The sequence below is a fragment of the Amphiprion ocellaris genome, chromosome 13 (genome assembly GCF_022539595.1).
Source record: "Amphiprion ocellaris isolate individual 3 ecotype Okinawa chromosome 13, ASM2253959v1, whole genome shotgun sequence".
Classification (NCBI taxonomy): domain Eukaryota; kingdom Metazoa; phylum Chordata; class Actinopteri; family Pomacentridae; genus Amphiprion; species Amphiprion ocellaris.
The window spans coordinates 1673754-1695068 of NC_072778.1; the positions used below are offsets into that span (position 1 = coordinate 1673754).

The 21315-nt window shown below is 36.3% G+C and overlaps 1 protein-coding gene and 1 long non-coding RNA gene across 2 annotated transcripts; one reads left to right on the forward strand and one right to left on the reverse strand.

Annotated features, from left to right (window-relative positions):
- The first annotated feature begins 216 nt into the window (after window positions 1–216).
- On the forward strand, window positions 217–6144 carry LOC129350369 (homeobox protein EMX1-like). Its single transcript, XM_055016724.1, has 2 exons — window positions 217–489; window positions 5003–6144. The coding sequence occupies exons 1-2, from the start codon at window positions 229–231 to the stop codon at window positions 5171–5173; spliced, it is 432 nt and encodes a 143-aa protein (XP_054872699.1). The 5' UTR covers window positions 217–228; the 3' UTR covers window positions 5174–6144.
- A 3104-nt stretch (window positions 6145–9248) lies between these two features.
- LOC129350372 (uncharacterized) lies at window positions 9249–14492 on the reverse strand. Its single transcript, XR_008603748.1, has 2 exons — window positions 10872–14492; window positions 9249–9427 (listed from the first exon to the last, which is right to left on the reverse strand). It is a non-coding gene; the product is annotated as an uncharacterized LOC129350372 (long non-coding RNA).
- Between the last annotated feature and the right edge of the window lie 6823 nt (window positions 14493–21315).

Here is a 21315-nt window from a genome sequence, read left to right on the forward strand (position 1 = left end):
TTAGTCATTTTTGACAATCTTTTAGTTGTTTTAGAAAACTTTGGGTTGTGAACATCTTGGACTTTTACTATTTTCTGTCATTTTGGACTAATTTTAAGATATTTTTGGTCAAATTTTGAGTAATTTTTGCCGAAGGGATCATTATTTTGGTCTAGTTTCAGTCATGTTAGACAATCTTTTAAATGTTCTGGAAAAGTTTGGGTTGTGGAAGAAGCAACTGATGGATTGATGATGGAAATAACTGCCCGCTGCAGCCCTGTTCAACACATGTTGACGACTTTGTTGACTGCTTGTTTGTTTGCAGGGGAAGACAGCAGCCCAGAGAACCTGCTGCTTCACGGTCCGTTCTCCAGGAAACCCAAACGGATCCGGACGGCATTCTCGCCCTCCCAGCTGCTGCGACTGGAGCGAGCCTTCGAGAAGAACCACTACGTAGTCGGAGCCGAGAGGAAGCAGCTGGCCAGCGGCCTGTGTCTGACCGAGACGCAGGTAGGCATCATGGGCAACGTAGGAGCAGGGCATGATGGGAGGACGAGGCTGGAACGCAACTTCTTAGAATTAAATATTAAAATAATCTGATCTTTGAACAGAAACAAAAACAAAAGCTGTACAAAACAAGACGATTTGTTTGAGAAGACATCCATGAATGAAGGAAAAACAAACTGTTGGCTGATTAATATCGTACTAAAATAAATGGATGGATAAACACGATGTAAAACTTCCAGACAACGTGATCGAGTTCATGAATGACGAAATAAAAATGTATGAAAGCAGAATATAACATCTTCTATAATTAACAAATTATTGAATAATTAAATTACTGAGAAAGTAGCATTTGTAACCAATAATTATTCAATTCAATTTTATTTATATAGCGCCAATTACAGTCAAATTGTCTCAAGACACTTTACAGAACCCATATGCCTGAACCCCAGAGCAGCCCTAAGGAGACAGTGGCAGGAAAACACCCTTTTATCAGGAAAGAAACCTGGAGCAGAACCTGGCTCTTTATGTGGGGGGACCCATCTGCTGCTGGCCGGGTGGGTTGAGAGGGACAGAAGAGGTAGAGAGGTAGAGGGTTAGAGGTAAATAATGTAAAGCAGGCTGTGAAAAACACTCCAGAAAGGTTTTCTTTGAAAAAAAAATCAGCATGAATTTTGGCGCAACAAAATGCCATAGTATAGTATGTCGAAAAAAAATGTGATTTTTCAACATGTTGTGAAAACGTGCCATATGATGAAATAATGTAAAGGAGGCCGTGAAAAACACTCCAGAAAGGTTTTCTTTGAAAAAAAAAAAATCATCATGAATTTTGGTAGAAGGTGTTAAAGGTGTTTCTGCGTGTAGACACCGTTTTTTCTTGTAGACGGTGTTCCTTTGTGTTTCGTATCGCTTCTTGGTGTGAACAGCGTTTGCTTTTCCTCTCCAGGATAAAACCAGGTCTGTCTGACGTCAGTCTGTATTTCAGGCGGCTGGTTCAGATCCAGATCAGGGGAACGATGGCGGGAGGGATGAGTCGACGGTTAGTCAGCTCCCTGCCGCCTTTTCTCAGGAGTGATGGACGGTGTTTGTCATCAGGTCGCCGCGGTGATACGAGTCCTGACGCCAGTGAAACGTCGTGAATCATCCACGATTATTTATGAGCCGATTTCACAACTGAAGACAGGAAGAGAGAGAGAGTAATCCATCAGTCAGCCGTCAGCGGTTATTAATCACACATAAATCACAGCTTTCTGCAATCAGCGCACTTTTATAGGCAATAATGATGCAGCGATGTGCGTTCCTGAAGGAGATCCAAGTCGGTGTTAACAAACTGCTGCTGCTTCAGAGCCACGATAACCTCCCGAGGCAGCTGAGTCACCGCTTTAACCCGTCTCTAGTTCCACATTTATCTGTTTACCGTTTAATAAATGATCGTTTCATCACCACATAATATCTAAATTAGGGACACAAATTTGATTAATAATACTTTTGCGTCTAAACCTGTTTGGTAAATTTGCAAAAACAATCCAGTTTCTGTACTGGAAAACAGAATGTTTATTTCAAATGTGCTGTTGTGTTTTTTTCTCTCTTTCCTCAAACATAGTTTTGAAAACATACTCAAAAACATTCTAAATAAGACTAGTGGTACTTCTGTTTTTGTTCCTGCAAAGTTCCCAATATACCATCTGGAGGAAGCCTAATGGAAACCAATACGAGTTATAAGTTAAAATTAAACTTTTTGGTTGGGAGAATGGTTCAAGAAAAGACTATTTCTAAAGCTGCTGAGCACGGCGGTGGAATCATCATGCATGGGGCTGGCGTTTCAGCCGGTGACACTATAAGCGTTAAATTAGTCAGCTTAGGTTCTGTGATTTATAATACTGTAGGGTTGTAGCTGTATTATTCTATTAGGTAGGTTATTTTCCATAATTAGTAACACATAAATTCACACCATACATATGTGTTTTGGGGTCTTAACCCATTTTCAAACTTGACCAGTTGACATGACAAACATTTAAATTTGTCAGGTTAGGGTAAGTGATAGGATTTATAATACTGTAGGGTTTGCAAGTGTACGTCTGAACAAGCTTTTTGGAAACAAATTCAAAGTTGAAACTTTTCGGTTGAAAGAAAAGGTTTACGTAAAGAAAATTTCTCCGGCTGCTGAGCACGGTGGTGGAATCATCATGCTTGGGGCTGAGAGAGTGAAGAAGGCATTCTATTAAATAGCAGCAAACACGACGGCATCTTTAAAACCAACTAAAGGCTTCAACAGCACGATGAAGACCCTGGAAATGTCTCCAACTCAGAAAAATGAAGAAAATCCCCCAAAAATAAGAACAGAAAGACTCTGAGCTGCTACTAAAAAGCCTTTAAGGGTGCTTTCACACCTACGTCTTTTAGTCCGCTTAAAGCGGACTGGAGTCCGCAACACCTGCAAGTACGGTTCGTTTGGGCTGATGTGAAAGCATACCAGATTTTTTTGGTTTGGACTAACGAACCGCACCGAGACCACTTTCGGGAGGTGGTCTCGGTCCGCTTCTATGTGAACTCCAGTTCGGTTCGCTCCTGGTGAGAACACAAACCTGTCTCCATTCGGACCGGCTTGATGGCGCAGCAGACTTTTTGGTCTACGGGAGCTTCCGTAGCAACCTGCACAGGGAATTTTGGGAGGTGCAAAAAAACTCGCGCTAGCTAAACCACATTCTCCACACGAGTTTGATCGAGAGCCTGTGTTTACGATGAACAGGGGACAAACTTAAACGCCTTGTTTTGTAAACAGTGCCGCCAAATGACTGGGGGGAGATATAACATTCATTGGAGTAGGTTCAACTGCGAAAACACTGGTGTGAATGCGAACCGAACCAGTTGAAAATAGCAACATTGTAACAACTTTTGGGTCCAAACGAACCACTCTAGCGGACTAACAGGTGTGAAAGCACCCTAAAGCTCTGATGCTGCCTGAGGAGCCTTTACAATTTGAGTACTATGACTGGAAACCTTCAAGCAGCAGCTACTACTACTACTACCACTACTACTGCTACTACCACTACTACTGCTACTACTACTGCTACTACTACTACTGCTACTACTACTGCTACTACTACTACTACCACTACTACTGCTACTACTGCCACTACTACTGCCACTACTACTACTGCCACTACTACTACTACCACTACTACTGCTACTACCAATACTACTGCTACTACTACTGCTATTACTACTACTGCCACTACTACTGCTACTACTGCCACTACTACTACTACTACCACTACTACTGCTACTACTGCCACTACTACTGCCACTACTACTGCTACTACTACTACTGCCACTACTACTACTACTACTACCACTACTACTGCTACTACTACTGCTATTACTACTACTACCACTGCTACTACTACTACTGCCACTACTACTGCCACTACTACTGCTACTACTGCCACTACTACTACTACTGCCACTACTACTACTACTACTGCCACTACTACTGCTACTACTACTGCTACTACTACTACTGCCACTACTACTGCTACTACTACTACTACTGCTCCTACTACTGCTACTGTACTGCTGTCAGTGATAAGAATCGATGTGTACGAGCCTCGCCGTGATTTAAAGCCTCCTCGCTGGTAAAACACGACTGTGACACGCAGAGCTGTCGGGACTCGTCCCGCTGGTTCAGAGCTCACGTTGCACAATCAGTCAGGCCCTAAATCTGCATGATGGGATCCAGATCGACACGATAAATACTCCCAAAGGCCTGAGGTGATGCTTTAATATCAGATCCTCTCCGTGGGACGGGAAGTTGTTGTGTAATTGAGATACAGATGTCACTCTGACAGCGTTATCGCCAAAGAAAAGATGAAAAGTGCTGCTGTGCTGCCTGATAAAATGGAAATAAAGCTTCACTTCTCGCTACAAATGATTGGTTTCCGTCAGATTCATGCTTATTAGGGTGGGTTTAGAGACGTTTTCAGTTACAGAAGCCTAAAGACATGATGATTCCACCGCCATGCTCAACAGCTGGAGAAATATTCTTTTCGTGAACCTTTTCTTTGAACCAAAATGTTTTATTTTAATTTTGGAATTGTTTCCAAACTGCTCATTTAGATGTACATTTGCAAACCCTACAGTTTTACAAATCAAGGAACCTAACATGACTAATTTAAAAGTTTATCGTGCAGCCGGATGGGGAAAAAAATCATTATTATTGGCTTTGATGTCAATTTAAGACCCTAAAGAGGCATTTATGGTGTGAATTTACCTGTATTATTCCATATTAGGGATTTGAATCTGACAAAATCTATATAAAATACTATGAGAATTTCAGGCAGGTGACTGTTGGTCACTTTTAGTTTCCTTTCAGGAAAGTTTTCATATTTTTCATGTTTAGACGAAAGCAAATTCAACTCAATAACACGATCAGGGATGTCAGACAGTTATAAATCTGACGGTCTTTTCTGTTTTCCTTGAACCACTATTTACTGACACTCACCTGTGTGTCTTTGTGCAGGTCAAGGTTTGGTTCCAGAACCGCCGGACGAAGCACAAGCGCCAGAAGCTGGAGGAAGAGTCGCCCGAAGCTCAGCAGAAGAGGAAGGGAAGCCAACACGTTAGTCGCTGGAGAGCAGCGACGCAGCAGCAGGCCAGCGGTGAGGACGTGGACATCATCAGCGAGGACTAAAGGAAGACGAGGACGCCGCCCAGCCGCCACACAACACTGCACTGTCACAAACACACACAACAACCACCATGAAGTCAAAGTCAGAGCTGCGTTCAGGCGCCTTTTACATGTTCAAAACAAGAAAAAGATGCACCACAGCAGCTTCGCAAATGTTAGCAGCAGAACCAAATCTGTCATCAAATCTGAGGCAGATTTTTTTTGATACTCATCAAGAAGTAAAGTTTACTTTTAATGCAATGTTTTACTGAAAGTAGAACTGCAGAATTTCTTTAAAACAAAGTCAAACTGAAAGATCTAGACATTTATCTGGCTCTAAAAGAGACAATAATTTCTAGTCATATAATTAATTTTTCATTAAACACAACCTGGATAAGCAGCAGAAGAGATGCACAAAAAAGTTAGCAAATAAAAACAGCCGACAGATTTAACATCTCCTGGTAAAGTCACATAAAAAATATCAAATTTGAGGCTTTAATACTTTTTAAAGGGCATTTTCTGGAGGAAACTGACATCAGAACTTGCAGAAAACCTGAAAACACAAACAGAACGCTCAAAAACACCAACAAGACGCTAACAAGCACCAAAACAATGCTCAAAAACACCAACTAGAGATTCAGAAACACCAACAAAACACGAACAAACACCAACACGATGCTAACTAACATCTACACGACGCTCACAAACACCAACAAGACGATAACAAAGACCACCACAATGCTAACAAAGACCACCACGACGCTCACAAACATCTACACAACACTAACAAACACCAACATTATGCTCAAAAACACCAACAAGACGTTAACTAACACCAATAAGACGCCAACAAACTCCAACACAACTCTCAAAAATATTAACATAACGCTAACGAACACCAACAGAACACTCACAAACACCAATGCGATGCTAAAAAACACCAACACAACACTAGCAAACTCTAACACGATGCTAACAAACTCCAACACAACGCTCACCAATACAACACTCACAAACTCCCAGAAGTCGACAGCTCACCTTTCCGAGGACGGATGGACGTCTTGAACTGTCCTCAGACAGACGATGATAAACCAAGCGAGGGAGGATTGTTTCAAAAAAGGACAGATGAGGATTTATTGCTTCCGGGAGGAAAATGTGTTGGCGGCTGCTGACTGAACGCTGGACGGCTGATTCTGGTGCCAAACGAAGCTGAAACTGAGAGGATTAAAGTCAAGGAGCTGCAGGGACGAGCGAAAAGAAACCAACGGGACGGAAACATAAAAACCAGGTTGGTCCAGCAGGGAAGAACTGGAGGGATGTTTCACTGCGAAATTAAAGAAAAATTCTAGCTAAAATCTGTCAAACAGCTTCTGTCTGGGGTTATTTCCATCTCAACTGAGCTCTAGAATAAACTCTGCAGAGTGTTTGTAACAGCCGAGAAAAGACCTCTAATGTCTTTCTAAGCAGTCAAACTTCCTCTTTTTTTGTGCCATGTCGCCCTAAACAATCCAAAAAACTGGCTTAAAATCTCTCTTCATGCACCAGACGTGTTTTTTGTTTTTACTCCAGATGTTTCAGGGAGTCTTTGAGGAAACACCTTCAGAGGTTTTAACATTTCTCAGCTGAGTTTGACTCCTTAGAATCACAAATAAAGTACCAAGAGTCTAGAAAGTGATTCTGACTTACCTAAACCACAGCCTAAGACAAAAACTAAACTTATAATGCAGTCTTGACATCCTTCACCAGACGGTTTAACTCTATTTTTAGCTCACGATCCTAAATATAAATTAGAGAGAAGAAACCCAATATTTCAACCAATCAGACGTTTGAGTTCTCTGGGCTTTGGTTCAGTATTAAATCCAGATATTCCAGATGTCTTTATGACTAATCTGGGATTCACTTTACTTTTACTTATTTATTTGGGACCCAAAACGAAGTTCTGTAAAACATTTTGGCTGAACTTTGAGAATTTCAGATGCTTTCAGAACTGAGAATTTTTGTGTTTTCATCTTCAAAATCCCCCATTTTACCCGTGAAGCCTTTTTAAAGGGCTGATATCTCCAAAAATAAAACTCCTACAACTGTGAAATTTGGTGAAGACGCAACCAGAATAGTTTCCAGCAGATCTAAGTTACTAGTTAGCTCCAGCAGAGGCCAACATTTTAATTAGTGGCTCTTGAAAATGGGAAAAAAGTGTAAAAACCTTGATCGGGAGTGTAAATGGATGGATCCATATTTGTACTAAAATACAGTCTTTGGTCCACATTTCTCCAACTGTTGAGGCTCTAACATCAGTAGAATCTGATGTGTTAAAGTTTGACCAGACAAGGTTCCAGTATTTAGATGTTTTGATCAAATGGTGAATTTCCCAGGTGTGAAAAAACTTGAAATTCTGAAAATTCAGTCGTAAAGTTTAACAGAACTCAGTGTTTTAACTAAATGTCGAAGTCTGAACCGACACAAACTGAACTGATTCTTGAACTAGAATTAATCAGAATTAAACTGCAGATGTCTGAAAATTCAAATTTTCACAGTTTTAGTTGTGGTTGAGGGACGTCGTTTGTCTGGCTGGTAAATGCTTAAAACACTGCAGTAAAAAACACTTTTAGGGTTTCTGGAGCTCAAACCAGCATCTCTGAAGAGTTCTTTGATTTCTATTACCTATAGATTATTAATTAACAGAATATTATTCCTGACGGAGCTGGTAAATGTTAGCGGTTAGCTGGTTCTGCTGATTATTTAAACGTCTTTGCTCCCTGCTGGATGAACCTGTGACTCTTTGTGAAGGAAAAACAACCTGAAAATACATCTGGAAATATTCAGTATTTTTCTCAACAAACCTCATCAACCGGCTGAGGTTGAATAGTTCCTGCAAATCAGTTTCATTTTTTTAAAAAAAGCATTTTCAGTGGTGGATGAATCCACATTGTGATGTTTCGAACAGTTAAAACCAGCACATAAAGAACATTTATGGACCTAATGTGTCAAAACTTGATCAGTTTTATTTAGAAATTTTAAATAAATGAAAGTTTCCTCTCAATATTTTGAGGTGGAAACTGATTTTAACTGAATAATCTAAATTTATTAAGATAGAAATGTCCATTTCTAAGTCATTTTTAAACTTCAAAATGGCAACAAAACAGACTTGAAAAGCCATAAAAATGGAATAATACAGAACTGAAATAGGTCCCAGTGGTTTTTAAACTCTGCAGCTCTGGAAAGCAACAATTAGGCTTAAAAATGTGGTTTTGTTTCTAAAAAAAAATGAGCTAATTAATCTCCTAAATCCTGCAGGAATGAGGCTTTTATTGGGGACTATTTTCAGCGGCGGATGAATCCACATTTGATTCTGTCATGCCTTTGGTTTTGTTGTTCGTTTACACTAAAAACTATCACATAAAGGACATTTATGAAGCCTATATGGTGACATTTCATCACTATTATTTACAAATTAGAGATAAATGACGGTTTCAGCATTTTTAAGCCATTTTTAAACTTTAAAACGGCAACAAAACAGACTTAAATTGCCACAAAAAAGTAATAATCCAGAACTAAAACACATCACAGTGGTTTATAAACTCTGCAGCTCTGGAAAGCAACAATTAGGCTGAAAAATCTGCTTTTATTTCTAAAAATTGACTAATTAATCCTCTAAATCCTGCAGGAATTATGCTTTTACTGGGGACTATTTTCATTGGCGGATGAATCCAGATTTGGTACTGCAGTACCTCTGATTTTTCTGTGTCTACAATAAAACTGACACCTAAAGGACATTTCTGAAGCTTAAATTATGATTTTTGTTTCTAAAAAGGAGCTAATTAATCTCTTAAATGTTGGGACTACTTTCAGTGGCGGATGAATCGGGTTTTGTGCCTCAGCTAGACTCAGAAACTTCATTTTTCTGCTGATTTTGAGGAGATTTGTTGGAATATTGAATATTCTACCGACTGAAGGTTGTTTTTCCCTGAAACCTGCAGTGGTTTTCACTCTGCCAGTGGTTTTTCTTTGTGTTTTTTGGGGGAAAATGTAGGTATTTATGTAAAAAAAGGAAAGTATTCTATGCATTTGCTGTGTAAATAGTGATGATGATAATAATAAGGTGTGCTGTTTGTTTGTTTCTCTCACTGCATCCGTTCATCTGTTGGTTTTCTTCTTCCTGGACAGATTTACCTCATCATCTCCTTATGTAGCACTTCTTCTTCTTCCTCCTCTTCCTCTTCTTCTTCTTAGATCTATTTTTTCATCGTTTTAGGATCGATGCACTAAAAAAACGTTCGACTGAGAAAAGGGAAGAAAAAATGACAGACTTTGTACTTTCTGTGTTCAGATTTGGAAAAAAAATATCAATAAAAAGAAATGAATTGGAGAAAAAAAGAAACGTTTTCTTTTTATACATGTGTTGGAAAAAAATCTGAAGTTTAACAGTTTTTTTAAAAAAAATTTAAATAAATAAGAGAAAAAAAATTAATAAAAACAAGAAATAAAGAAGCAACTGAACATATTTAATTTGAAGTATTTCATAAAGTGAAATTGAAAAACATTAAACTTTAATTTAGATTTAGATAATTTAGATATATTAGATCATGTTAGTTCTTTTATTATTATTATTATTATTATTATTATTATTATTATTATTATTATTATTATTATTATTATTATTATTATTATTATTATTATTATTATTATTATTATTACTAATAGGAGGGAGGTTTATCAACTATTATTAGATCTGATATTAGACTTTTTTAAAATAAAACTATAATTTTAATTATTTATATCTTTAAAAGAATGAGGAGACTGTTATTGTGTTATTATTATTATTAATAATAATGACAATTATTACATTAATAATAATATGATTGCTATTGTTTTTCTTCTTCTCATTATTATTATTATTATTATTATTATTATTATTATTATTGTTATTATATAAACAGACAAATGTGAGTTTTGTTAATTTCTACAATTATTCTTAATATTATTAATTCATTTTTACTGTTGTAGTAGTATGCAGTTACCATTATAAACTCTAATATTTATTCATTTTAAATAAAACTATCATTTTAAACAATTTAAAAGAAAGGAGAAACTCATTAAGAGTTCTCGCGTTATTTCCGCTCATCTTTACAAATACAACTATATACTGCTGAGCTATAAATAATAATAATAATTGATTAAAATTATAGTTGTATTAAAAATGAATAAATATGACACCTTATAATGGTAACTGCATACTAATATTATAATAATACTAATGAATAAAAAAATTATTAATAATTATAGAAATGAACAAAACTCACATTTGTATGTTTAAAAAAATACAATTGAAATTAAAGAATATTTAATACAACCTGTGTACTACTACTAATAATAATAATGAGAAGAAGAAGAAAACGATAGCAAGAATATTCTTATTAATATAACAATTAATATTCTTATTATTAATAATGCAATGACAGTGTCCTCATTCTTTTAAAGATAGAAATCATTAGAATTATAGTGTTATATATTATTATTATTATTATTATTATTATTATAGTTGAACAATATATATATATTTCTATTTTTTAAGATGAGCGGAAATAACGTGAGAATTGAACGCATTTAAAGTTAAAAGAATCCAAATTAAACAAACTAAACAGGCCGCAGCGTTTAACTAACATTTACTATTAATATTACTTACATTTATTTATTTTAGTAAAATAAATCAAACATTAAATACCTGCTGAAGCTCCACGGTTAAATCAGCGGCTCTCAGACCTGAAGCTTCCCGCAGATCGACGCTCATCCTCGGCTGCTCTCCCCGCGGCGCTCCGCTCCTTCTCCGGGCCGCCTCTCCGCGGCCTCCACCGGCTGCTGGAGCTCCGGGAGGCTCCGGTGTTCCGTCGGGGGCCTCCTGCAGCGTCTGAGGGCGGACAAAATGAAATAAATAATCAGATTTAACGTCGTTTTACCGGATTAACGAAAAAATAATAAATAAATAATATAAACAGAATAAACGGACCGAGGAGCTAAGATAAATTCTGCACCTTTAATCAGCTGTTTGCAGCTTTCTGGTTGATAAAATGTGAATAATTCCAGAGCTGAGACCCTCTGGGCCACACCGGACGCTCCAGGGACCAGAACTTGCTGCTGGGGGCCTCCAGGGGCCCCATAAATACAAACCACTTCATTAGAAAAGCCTCACAATCAATGAATCCACTTGAAGAAACAGGAAAATATAAAGCAGAAGCAACAATAAACATGAAAACAGCAGCAACATATAGCAGAATCAGTAAATATTATTAATAAAACACCGGAAATTAATTAGTTAGTGGAACCAATTAACTATTATTTCACCTCTAAATGGAAATAATTCTGTTTTTAGTGAGTAATTTTTAAACAACAACACAAAATAAGGCTTAGAAATGTGATTTAATTTATTTAAAAAGGAGGAAATGATTCTCCTTCAAACGCTGCATTTATTAGGGACTATTTTCAGCGGCGGATTAATCCACATTTGGTGATTCTTTTGGTGCAGTTAGAGCTAAAAACCTGCTAAAATGCAATAAAAACAGCAAAAATACATTTAAAATGCACTATGGATTTATAAACTAATCTACAGCACAGATCTGGACAATTATGCTGAGAAATATAGTTTGATTTTCAAAAAAAAGGACCTAATTAATCACCTAAATCTCGTAGTAAATTTGTCGGGGACCTTTGGTGATTCTTTTGGTGCATTTATGGCTAAAACGTGCACATAAAGGACATTTATGAAGCTAATATGTCAGTAAATGAAGGTTTCAACTGAATTTTCTTCCTGAAACTATTCAGATAAAGACTTAAACAGCAGCAAAATAATCTGAAAATACAATAAAAACAGCAAAAATATATTTTAAATAATGCCCTATGACATAATAAACTAATTTACAGCACAGATCGGGACAACTATGCTCAGAAATATGGTTTCAATTCAAGAAAGAAGGTAATTAATCACCTAAATCATGCAGGACCGTACATTTGCTGGGGACTATTTTCGGCGGCGGATTAATCCACATTACATTAACCCTACATCACACTGATTTGAATGTTAAAGGAAGACAAAGTGTTGATTTTTGGACAAATTTTAAATAATTTTGGACAGGCTTTTTGTCTTTATGGACTTTAGTTATTCTCAACACATTTTCCACACATCTCAATAATCTTTATGTATTTTTTGGAGAATTTTCCAGTCATTTAGGGCTAAAGTTGAAGTCAGTTTGAACAAATATTTGTTATTTCAGATGAGTTTCTCTCTTTTTGAACAATTTCTGAGTCATTTTAGACACATTTATGCTAATTTTGGACTTCAAAACTTTTTGTATTTTAGTAACAAAACCCGTAACTCAGACAACAAGGTAAAGTCAACATTAACTCTAGTTCTAAATTCATCCAAAAAATGTGTTCTGAGAGACTCAAAGTTTTTCTGAGATGACAAAAACTTGTCCAGTTGGTCATAATGTCTTGAAATCTGTCCAAATTACAAACTGAAGTGCCCTGAATGACTCCAAAACTGTCCAAAATGGCTCAAATCTGTCAAGAATGACTCAAAAATTCATTTAAAATGACACAAATTTGTCCACAATGACGTCACATTTGTCCTAAATGACCCAAGACCAACTACAAATACAAAAAATTGATTAAGGGACTCAAAATTGGACCAAAATGAGGCAAAAGCTTTTCTCAGTGATTCCAAATTTATCCAAAATGACACATTTTTGTCCAAAATGTGTTTGGAATGAGTCAAATCTGATTTTAAATGACAAAATGTGTTCAAGATGCATCAATCTTGTCCTAAATGACTAAAAATATGTAATAGAATGACTTAAGAGTTGTACAATATGGCAAAATGGCAAAAATAAATCACCTAAAAATCATCCCAATATGACAATATTGTCCAAAATCACAACAAAATTTGAACAAGATGACTCAAAATTTGCCCTAAATTATTTATAATATGTTAAAAAATGATTTGTACGAAATGACAAAAAATTGCCCTAAATGACTCCAGACTGACTCCAAATACAAAGGTTTGTTCAACATGACTCAAACTTTGTCCTAAATGTTTTCAAATGCGTCAAAAATAATAAACGTTTTTCCAAAATGACATCAAAATTTAATTCAAAACATCAAAACATGATGAAGACGATTTAAACTTGAGTCAAAATTGTCCCAATGTGGCAAAATATCGTCCAAAATGACAACAAAGGTTGAACAAGATGACTCAAACTCTGTCCTAAGTGTTTTAAAATGTGTCCAAAACAACCAGCAGTCGTCCACACTGATGAGAATTTGTCCAAAACGAGCAGTTCTGGTATAAAACAATGAAGCTGACGTTGGTATTTGGGTTCTTGTTGGGCGATAAACTACCGGGCAGGTTAATCCACACCTGCTGGGCAGGTTCTGAATAAGTCTGAATAGGTGTTTGTCATTTACGACCATTTCTGAGTAAATAAGGACAAATCTTTATCATTTTAGTTCTGTTAGTTTCAAGACATTTTGGACCATTTTAAGCTATTTTGAACAAGTTTTTGACATTTTAGCCAATGTTTTGGGTCATTTTGACCAATTTCTGAGTCATTTCGGTCAATTTTGATCATTTTGGATGAATTTTGAGCCATTCTGGGCATATTTTGAATCAATTTAAAGCATTTTGAACACTTTTTTAAAAATTTTAGACCGATTTTTTCAGTTTGTTTAGACAATTTCGTGATGTTTGAAATACTGACCGACAGCTCAGATTTAACTGTCTGTAGTTCTGTTTTGATGGATGTTAAACTTTCACTCAAAGCCACCAGGAGCTGGGTCTTTAAAATAACCACCGTCTCGTTACAGAGTGAAAGTAGCAGTTCCTCCCGAAGGTCAGAGATCGCAGCATCTGAGGGCCTCTTCAATAGAAGATGTAGTTGATGAAGGCGTTCTGGAGCAGGACCAGAAAGACCACGACCAAGCAGCCTTGAGATCTTAGACAGCGTCTCCCTCAGGTGGGTGTCAATGGTGTTCACGGTCAGGTCTGTGGTAATGCCATCAAAAAACAAAACAGAAAAAAACCTAGATTATAAATCAACATGTAACCAAAGCACATCTGTGTATAACGTCATAGTATAGGATGTAGTTCAGAAAATGTCAAAGTATAGTATACTTTACTCAAGAATAACATAGTATGGCCTGTAGTTCATAGTACAGCATGTCGGCAAATAAATCCATAGATTATGTGGTTCAAAAAGCGCAAAATGATGGGATGTTGCCTAAAATTGTCATGTATGATATGTAGTTCAAAAACTGTCATAGTGCAGCATATTGTCAAAATATTATGTTATTCAAGAAAACATCAGAGTATAATATGTCATCTAAAAAATGCCATAGAATATTTCATTGCACAAGTTAAAGTATAGTCATTTTTAAAACTGTTCAAATTCTTGAAATACAACAAAAAAACTAAAACAACAAAACGTCACAGTAATATGTCAATTAAAAAAGCCTATAGTTTAGCATGTCTCTTAGAAAACATCATAGTACAGCCTTTGCTATGAAAAAATGGCATCATATACATTGTATATTGTACAAATAACAAGTCAAAGGAAAGAGACATACATTGTAGAATTGTAGTAATTGTGGGCTGACTGATTTACTGATTATCAGTATTTTATTTTTTACTGATTTACGGTAATAAATACATTTAAAAATGGCACTACTTTGGCTCTGAACCTTTATCTACCTGTGGTTGCTCTGTCTTCTGGAGTGATTTGATTGGTTATACGTCACGAATAAAACTCCTTTAACATCTGTAAACAAAACAAAAACGTATCAACAAAGTTTTCTGTTAGAGTTTGTGTTTAACTCCAAGATTTTAAATACTTTAATTTACTGCAAATGAATATCTACTCCAAATGTCTCACTAATAATCATGATCCCCCTTAAAAACCCACAAAACACCCCTCTATACTCCACCACACTTAGTACAGTCCGGTTCCCCCTTCTATAAATCTGCTTGGAATCTTCCACTTCCTGTTTGTCAAAGTGGCCTTCTACCTGGACAGGTTTTGTTGGAGGTCATGCAACAAACATTTTGGGTAACTGCACTTTAATATGGATGGATGACACTGAATTAGAGTCTGTTTTAATGAGACTGAGTTAAGATGTGTAGCTCTGTCATTAAATAGGAAATTATTTCTCAGAATTCACAGAGAAAAGTCTGAAATGTTTGCTAGGTTAGCGTCACACATGTTCTTTGGCTCAGCTAAAGCTAAGTCTCTCCAACTTCTGGATCTCTTGAGTTGCTTGTTGTTAAAATATCTTGCTAGAGGTGCTGAAGCTCAGAAAGTCTGAGATGTTTGTTCAGAATAAGCTCATTCTCAAGTCTTATCTGAACTGTCCTCTTTTGTTTGAACTTTCCCTAAACTTAGGAGTTAATGACAGAGCAGCACATCCAGACTCAGTCTCATTTATGTAGAGATTAAACTTCAGTGTCATTCATTGATGTTAAAGTGCAGTTTTTCAAATGTTTGTTGAGTGTTTTGTTGATGTTGGTTTCTAAATGTTTTCTGACACTCGGCCCCAAAGATTAAAACATTTTACCGCTCACAAGCTGCAACAATTCACACATTATCAACTATCTTTCTGACTAAACTAAGATAAAAAGTGAAAAACTGCCTGATTCCTGCATCATGAATGTAAATCTTTTTGGTTTTTATGACAGTAAACTGAATATATTTGGGTTTGACATTTTATAAACCAAAACAAGGAATGAATTAGTGCAGAAAACAATCAACAGATTAATGGACAAAGAAAATGTGTTTTCCAACATATATGGCTGAATTAATCCAACATTACAAGATACATACAATTTTAATTCTATTTTATTTATATAACGCCAGTTACAGGTCAAATTGTCTCAAGACGCTTTATTTTTGTATTTTTTTGTCATATTTAAAATATGACAAAGTAAGAAATTTAAAGCTCTTGACTAATCCAATTTATTATTTGGTTTTTAAGGGACTAATGGACAATTAAAATAACTTTCTCCACTAAAACTAATAAACATGACGTCAAATAGAAAGAACAGTTTTAAATACTGCAGTCCCACAACGACAAGAATAAAGTTTCTCAACAAAAAGTAAATCTGCTGGTGGATTCCATTAAAGTCCTTATAAATGATAATAAAGTGTGATACTAAAGGTTTGTGGTGCTAAAAATGTCCAAGTGAAGATATGAAGTTGAACATCTGGATGGAGGTTGATAAAAGTTGACCTCCCTTCATTTCTCTGGAGCGACTCCATGGATTTTATGGATGGTGGTTAAAGACCTGCTCTTCTAGTGGTCTTCCTTCTAGTCGCTATAAAAAGTCAGTCCATCCTGGCCGACTTCAACACCTCTTCATGACAACTTGTTCTGCCTCGGACCTGGTGGAAACTCCAGAAACTGGGGAAAACCTGTCGAGACTCGAAGAACTCGTGGAGACTCGAAGAACTCGTCAGGCGGGGGAAGGTGTGGTGGGTGGTGGGGGGAGTAGAGGGGGGAGGCCGCCACCCACCTCCCGGCCTACTCTCCGCCCTGACTCCACCCAGACTCCGCCTTGGCTCCACCCATGTGGTGACTTCAGCAACTACGATGTCAAAGGGACGACGAATTTATTTCTTTGTATCTGATCTGTAGCTCAGTGAGTTAAGGATTTGCCTATGGAGCTGCAGGTCGCTGGTTCAAGACCAGACACTTCTTAAGTTTTATCAAAAGATTGACAAAGACAAAGAAAGAAAACTGCCGGTGGCGGGTCTTGAACCTGCGACCTTCCACTTGGTAGTCCTCTTCTTATCCTCCTGAGCTACTTGCTCAGATACTAATTCTTCTTTTTTTTGCGCATTTATCATCTATTTTTTGTCGTTTTCGAATTTTTTTTTAACGCGGGTCTCAACTCGACCGTTTTTCTCAGGAGGTTGGGCTTCAGCCTTTGTTCTGGAGGGTGGAACCCTCAGTTCCAAGACTTTCCAAAGCCTCCACACCTCCCGAGTCCTCAGGACCTGCGCTTTCACACAGTCTGAGGGCTGAAATTTTCTAAGTCCCACAGTAGTTCTCTGTTAGTTTGAACCTTCAGACAGTCTGAGGACTGAAAACCTAAAAGTTCTTGAGTACTTCTCTGTTAGTTTGAACCTTCAGACAGTCTGAGGACTGAAATCTTAGAAGTTCTTGAGTAGTTCTCTGTTAGTTTGAACCTTCAGACAGTCTGAGGACTGAAGTTTCAAAAGTTTCTCAGTACTTCTCTGTTAGTTTGAACTTTCTGGTTAACAGAAGCCTTAAAACTTGTGACCATGAGTCTTGATTTCACATTTAGATCATCCATCTGAGTTCTTCTCAGACCTTCACCTGTGGGTTTTTTAGAAATCCTCAACAAACTTTGATTCTCTTCACTGAACAGTAAAGATTGTGGAGATCAGAAGGTAACATTAGTTTGATCAGTGCCATCAACTACTAGTAGACTTTATCTGGAAATCAGTTTTCTGAAATGAGTTCTTAGTAAATCTGTCCACAATCAAACCAAGAACATAGAAAGAGGAAATATTTGAAGAAACAACTTGATGTTTTCATTGCAGACGAGAAAACGCTTGAACACCTTTATCTGTTTTTTCTCTTTTTGATCGTTTTATTGTCTCTTCTGTTTAATTTGATCTTCTAAAGTCTAACTGGTGTCTTTTCAAATGTTTTGCCTTTCGTTTGATTCTTCTTAAATGTTTAGTTTTGCTCTTTTCTCACCTTTAATTCTTTTCTAATGTCTTTTTTGATTTCCAAATGTTTTGTCTTTTTAATGTTTGTTGTTTTTTCAAATGTTTTATCGGCTTGTTTGAAAAATTTCCTTTTCTTTACCAATGTTTAATTTTTCGATTAAATCTTTGTTTTTCCTTTTAAATGTTTCACCTCCTTTTAATGTTTAATTTTCTTTTTAAATGCTTCATTGTATTTTCTGTTTGATTCCTATTTAAAGTTTTATTGTCTTTAAGATTTAATTTTCTAATTAAACATTTAATTTTCTAAATTAATGTTCTGTCTTTTTAAGGTTTAATAATCTAATTAAATGTTTTGTATTTTTTTAAATGTTTAATATTCTTGTTAATTGAATTTTTAAAATGCTTAATAGTCTAAAATATAAACATTAAAGATGAAAATATTTCATCTTTAATGTTTAATATTTGAAAAATTTTTATTTTATAATTACATATTTTGTATCTTCTGTTTAATTATCTAATTAAATATTTTGTCTGTTTAAGATAAATTAATTGTATTTAATGTTTAATTTTCTTTTTAAAAGTTTTATTGTATTAAACGTTTTTCCCCTTTGATTTAATTGCTTTTTTAAAAAATGTAGTTTATTTCTTTAATCTTTTTTTCTGTAAAGATTTTAACCCCAACCTTAAAAATGAAACAAACCCTTAAATCACAATGAAAATACTTCTGTTGTCACAATCATGAGTTAGTCAATTATTCAGTTTATCAATTCAACTTTATTTGTTTAGCACCTTTCACACAGATGACAAAACTAAACACGCAAAGAGAAAAAACTATGCTAAAACTATGATTAAAACTCAAAAACATAAAAAAACCAAAAAGATTTAACATGGTAATAAAGTATGTTGTGTCCAGGGGATGGAGGGAGTTTATTGAAGTCTTCTTGGGCTCACATGGGAAATCATTTAAAATATAAACTTGATATTCAGTCTAAGGAAACTGGAAACTGCAGAGCGACAGAAGAACCAACAATATCTCCTGTTTTCTCCTTTATGAGTCGACTCTTCTTGTGCTTTCAGACCAAAGAACTACAGACTCTTCACAACCTGCTCAAACTCTTGGTACAGGACCTCACCACACGGGTCAAGAAGGTTTCTGTCTCATTTCTACTCTGAAGCTCACCTTCTCCTGCTCAAACTGCTGACAAATGTTTCTGCTGCTCTAAAGTCTGCTCTCCAGAACTTCCTAAAAACTCTCAAAGTCTCTTCTGCTGCAGGTTGCTATGTAGAACTGTTACAGAAAACCTCACTAAACCACATGGAGTGGCCTCAAGATAGTCGTCCAAATGAAACCATACAAAACCAAACTAGTACAACCCAAACGCTAAAGTCTCCTGCAGCCTACCAGAGAACCTCTGAGAACAGAGAATCAGGACAGGAGCTCTTACCTTCTGGACAACCAACGCTGGTTCTCAAACAAGAATACAGAATGTGTCTGACCAAAAACCTCTAAAGACTCACTACAGCCAAGATAAAGACACAACTCAGCTGCATCAAATCCACTAATTACTGCACACATTAACACCATGTGCTAACTGTGGCTAAAGAACCACATTTACCAAGACAACTATCCAGTACAAAGCCCTAAAACACACCAAGAAACCCATTAAAGACGATTTTACTGCTGGAAGCTGCAAGCCAATGCCTAAAGAACAAACTAAAGCAAGGGAGCCAAACCCGGTTCACTGGTGAAGAGAAACAGAGGAAATGTTTGTCTGCAGCTAAATTAAGCAGGAAGACACTGAGCTGCTCAGGTGTTCCTGATAACACCAAGCAGCCACCTGGACAGCCAATAGGAACACAGCTTCCTGGAAGTCCAGAGGGCTGGGTTAGTGAAGGAAATTTAGTTTAAAGTTGAAGCAGAAAGTTAACAAAGAAAGTTGAAAACCACCTTCTGATACCTGAAATCTCTGAGTTTTCACACAAAGAACGCCTGAACATGTCAAACTGGTTCCATAGTAGAACCATCATTGTAAAAACGTCATAGTATGGTGTGTTGCTCAAAAAACATTAGGACCTGGCTGTCTAGGGTCGCCGAGGAGCAACACAAAAACAGGACAAACGCTGGTTTCCAGGGGGTTAGGAGGATATTTATTTGAAAGAGGAAGTTTACAACAACACAACATGTGAGCAGAAAAATCACAAAGTCTGTCTTTAGTTCAACTGAAAATATTAGTTTTTGTCTTTTTTATTGACCAAACTTTTCAGGAAGTAGATGAAGAATAATTAAAGCTCTCATGTAGAAGTCCAACTTATTTTGGATCCTTGTGGAGAGTTTAATCTTAGAGTTTGTAAAGCTGTTGAGTTTTTAGAGTCACATGGATTGTTTTGACATTTAATAACCGAGTCCTGAAATAAAATTACAGTTGTGGATTTCTGTCATTTAGTCTGGACTAAACAAATAACAGCAGCATAAATCTCAAACATCATTATGAGGAGTCTGGATTGAGGTTTCTCACTTGATAATGATCAAAACATGAAATTTAGGTTGGTTTAAAGGAATATTCCACCTTAAATCTTTGCATGTTGACCTAAAAGGTTGGTTTCAGGAAGTATTCCACCTCCAAGGTCCTCACACATCCACCTTAAAGGAACATTCCACCAAAAATCCTTGGACATGCACCTAAAATGTTGCTTTAACCGAGTATTCCATCCAAAATCCTCAAAGAGACCTGAGGGGCTGGTTAAAAGGAATATTCCACCTAAAACCTCAAATATAGACCCCCAAAGGGTGGTTTAGAAAAAATCCTTCAATGTAGACCAAAAAGTTAGTATGGAGGAATATTCCACCTGAAATGTAGACCTGAGAAGTTGGTTTGGAAGAATATACCATCCTAAACATCCTTAAATGTAGACTAAAAGATGGTTTGGAAGAAAATTCCACCTAAAATACTCCAATGTTGACCTAAAAGGTGATTTTAATGGTATATTCCACCTAAAATTCACTAATGTAGACCTTGGAGGTTGGTCTGATGGTATATTCCACCCAACATCCTTGAACATAAACTTAAAAAGTTCGTTCAAAGGAATATTCCACCTAAAATTCTTCAATGTAGACCAAAAAATCTTGGTGTAAAGGAGTATTCCACCTTAAATGTAGACCTAAATGATGGTTTGGCGTAATATTCTACTCTAAAACCCTCCAATGTAGACCTAAAAGGTGAGTTTAATGGTACACTCTAAGAAATTTCCCTGTAAATTTACAGTAAAGAGCTAGCAGCAACAGGACACTGTTATTCTACAGTAAACCTACCGTATCCTACAACAACAGTTTATTACTGTAAAAAATATGACAATATTATGTTGTTTAGAGTTTATGCTTACAGTATATTACTGTCAGTATTTTGGTACCATATACTGTTATTTTAC

Bases quoted from the DNA above. Each gene is read 5' to 3' on its own strand.
- LOC129350369 (XM_055016724.1), top strand. From the start codon at position 229: ATGATGGAAATAACTGCCCGCTGCAGCCCTGTTCAACACATGTTGACG. The intron at 490-5,002 runs GTAGGCATCATG...GTCTTTGTGCAG, and splicing joins TGTGTCTGACCGAGACGCAG to GTCAAGGTTTGGTTCCAGAA.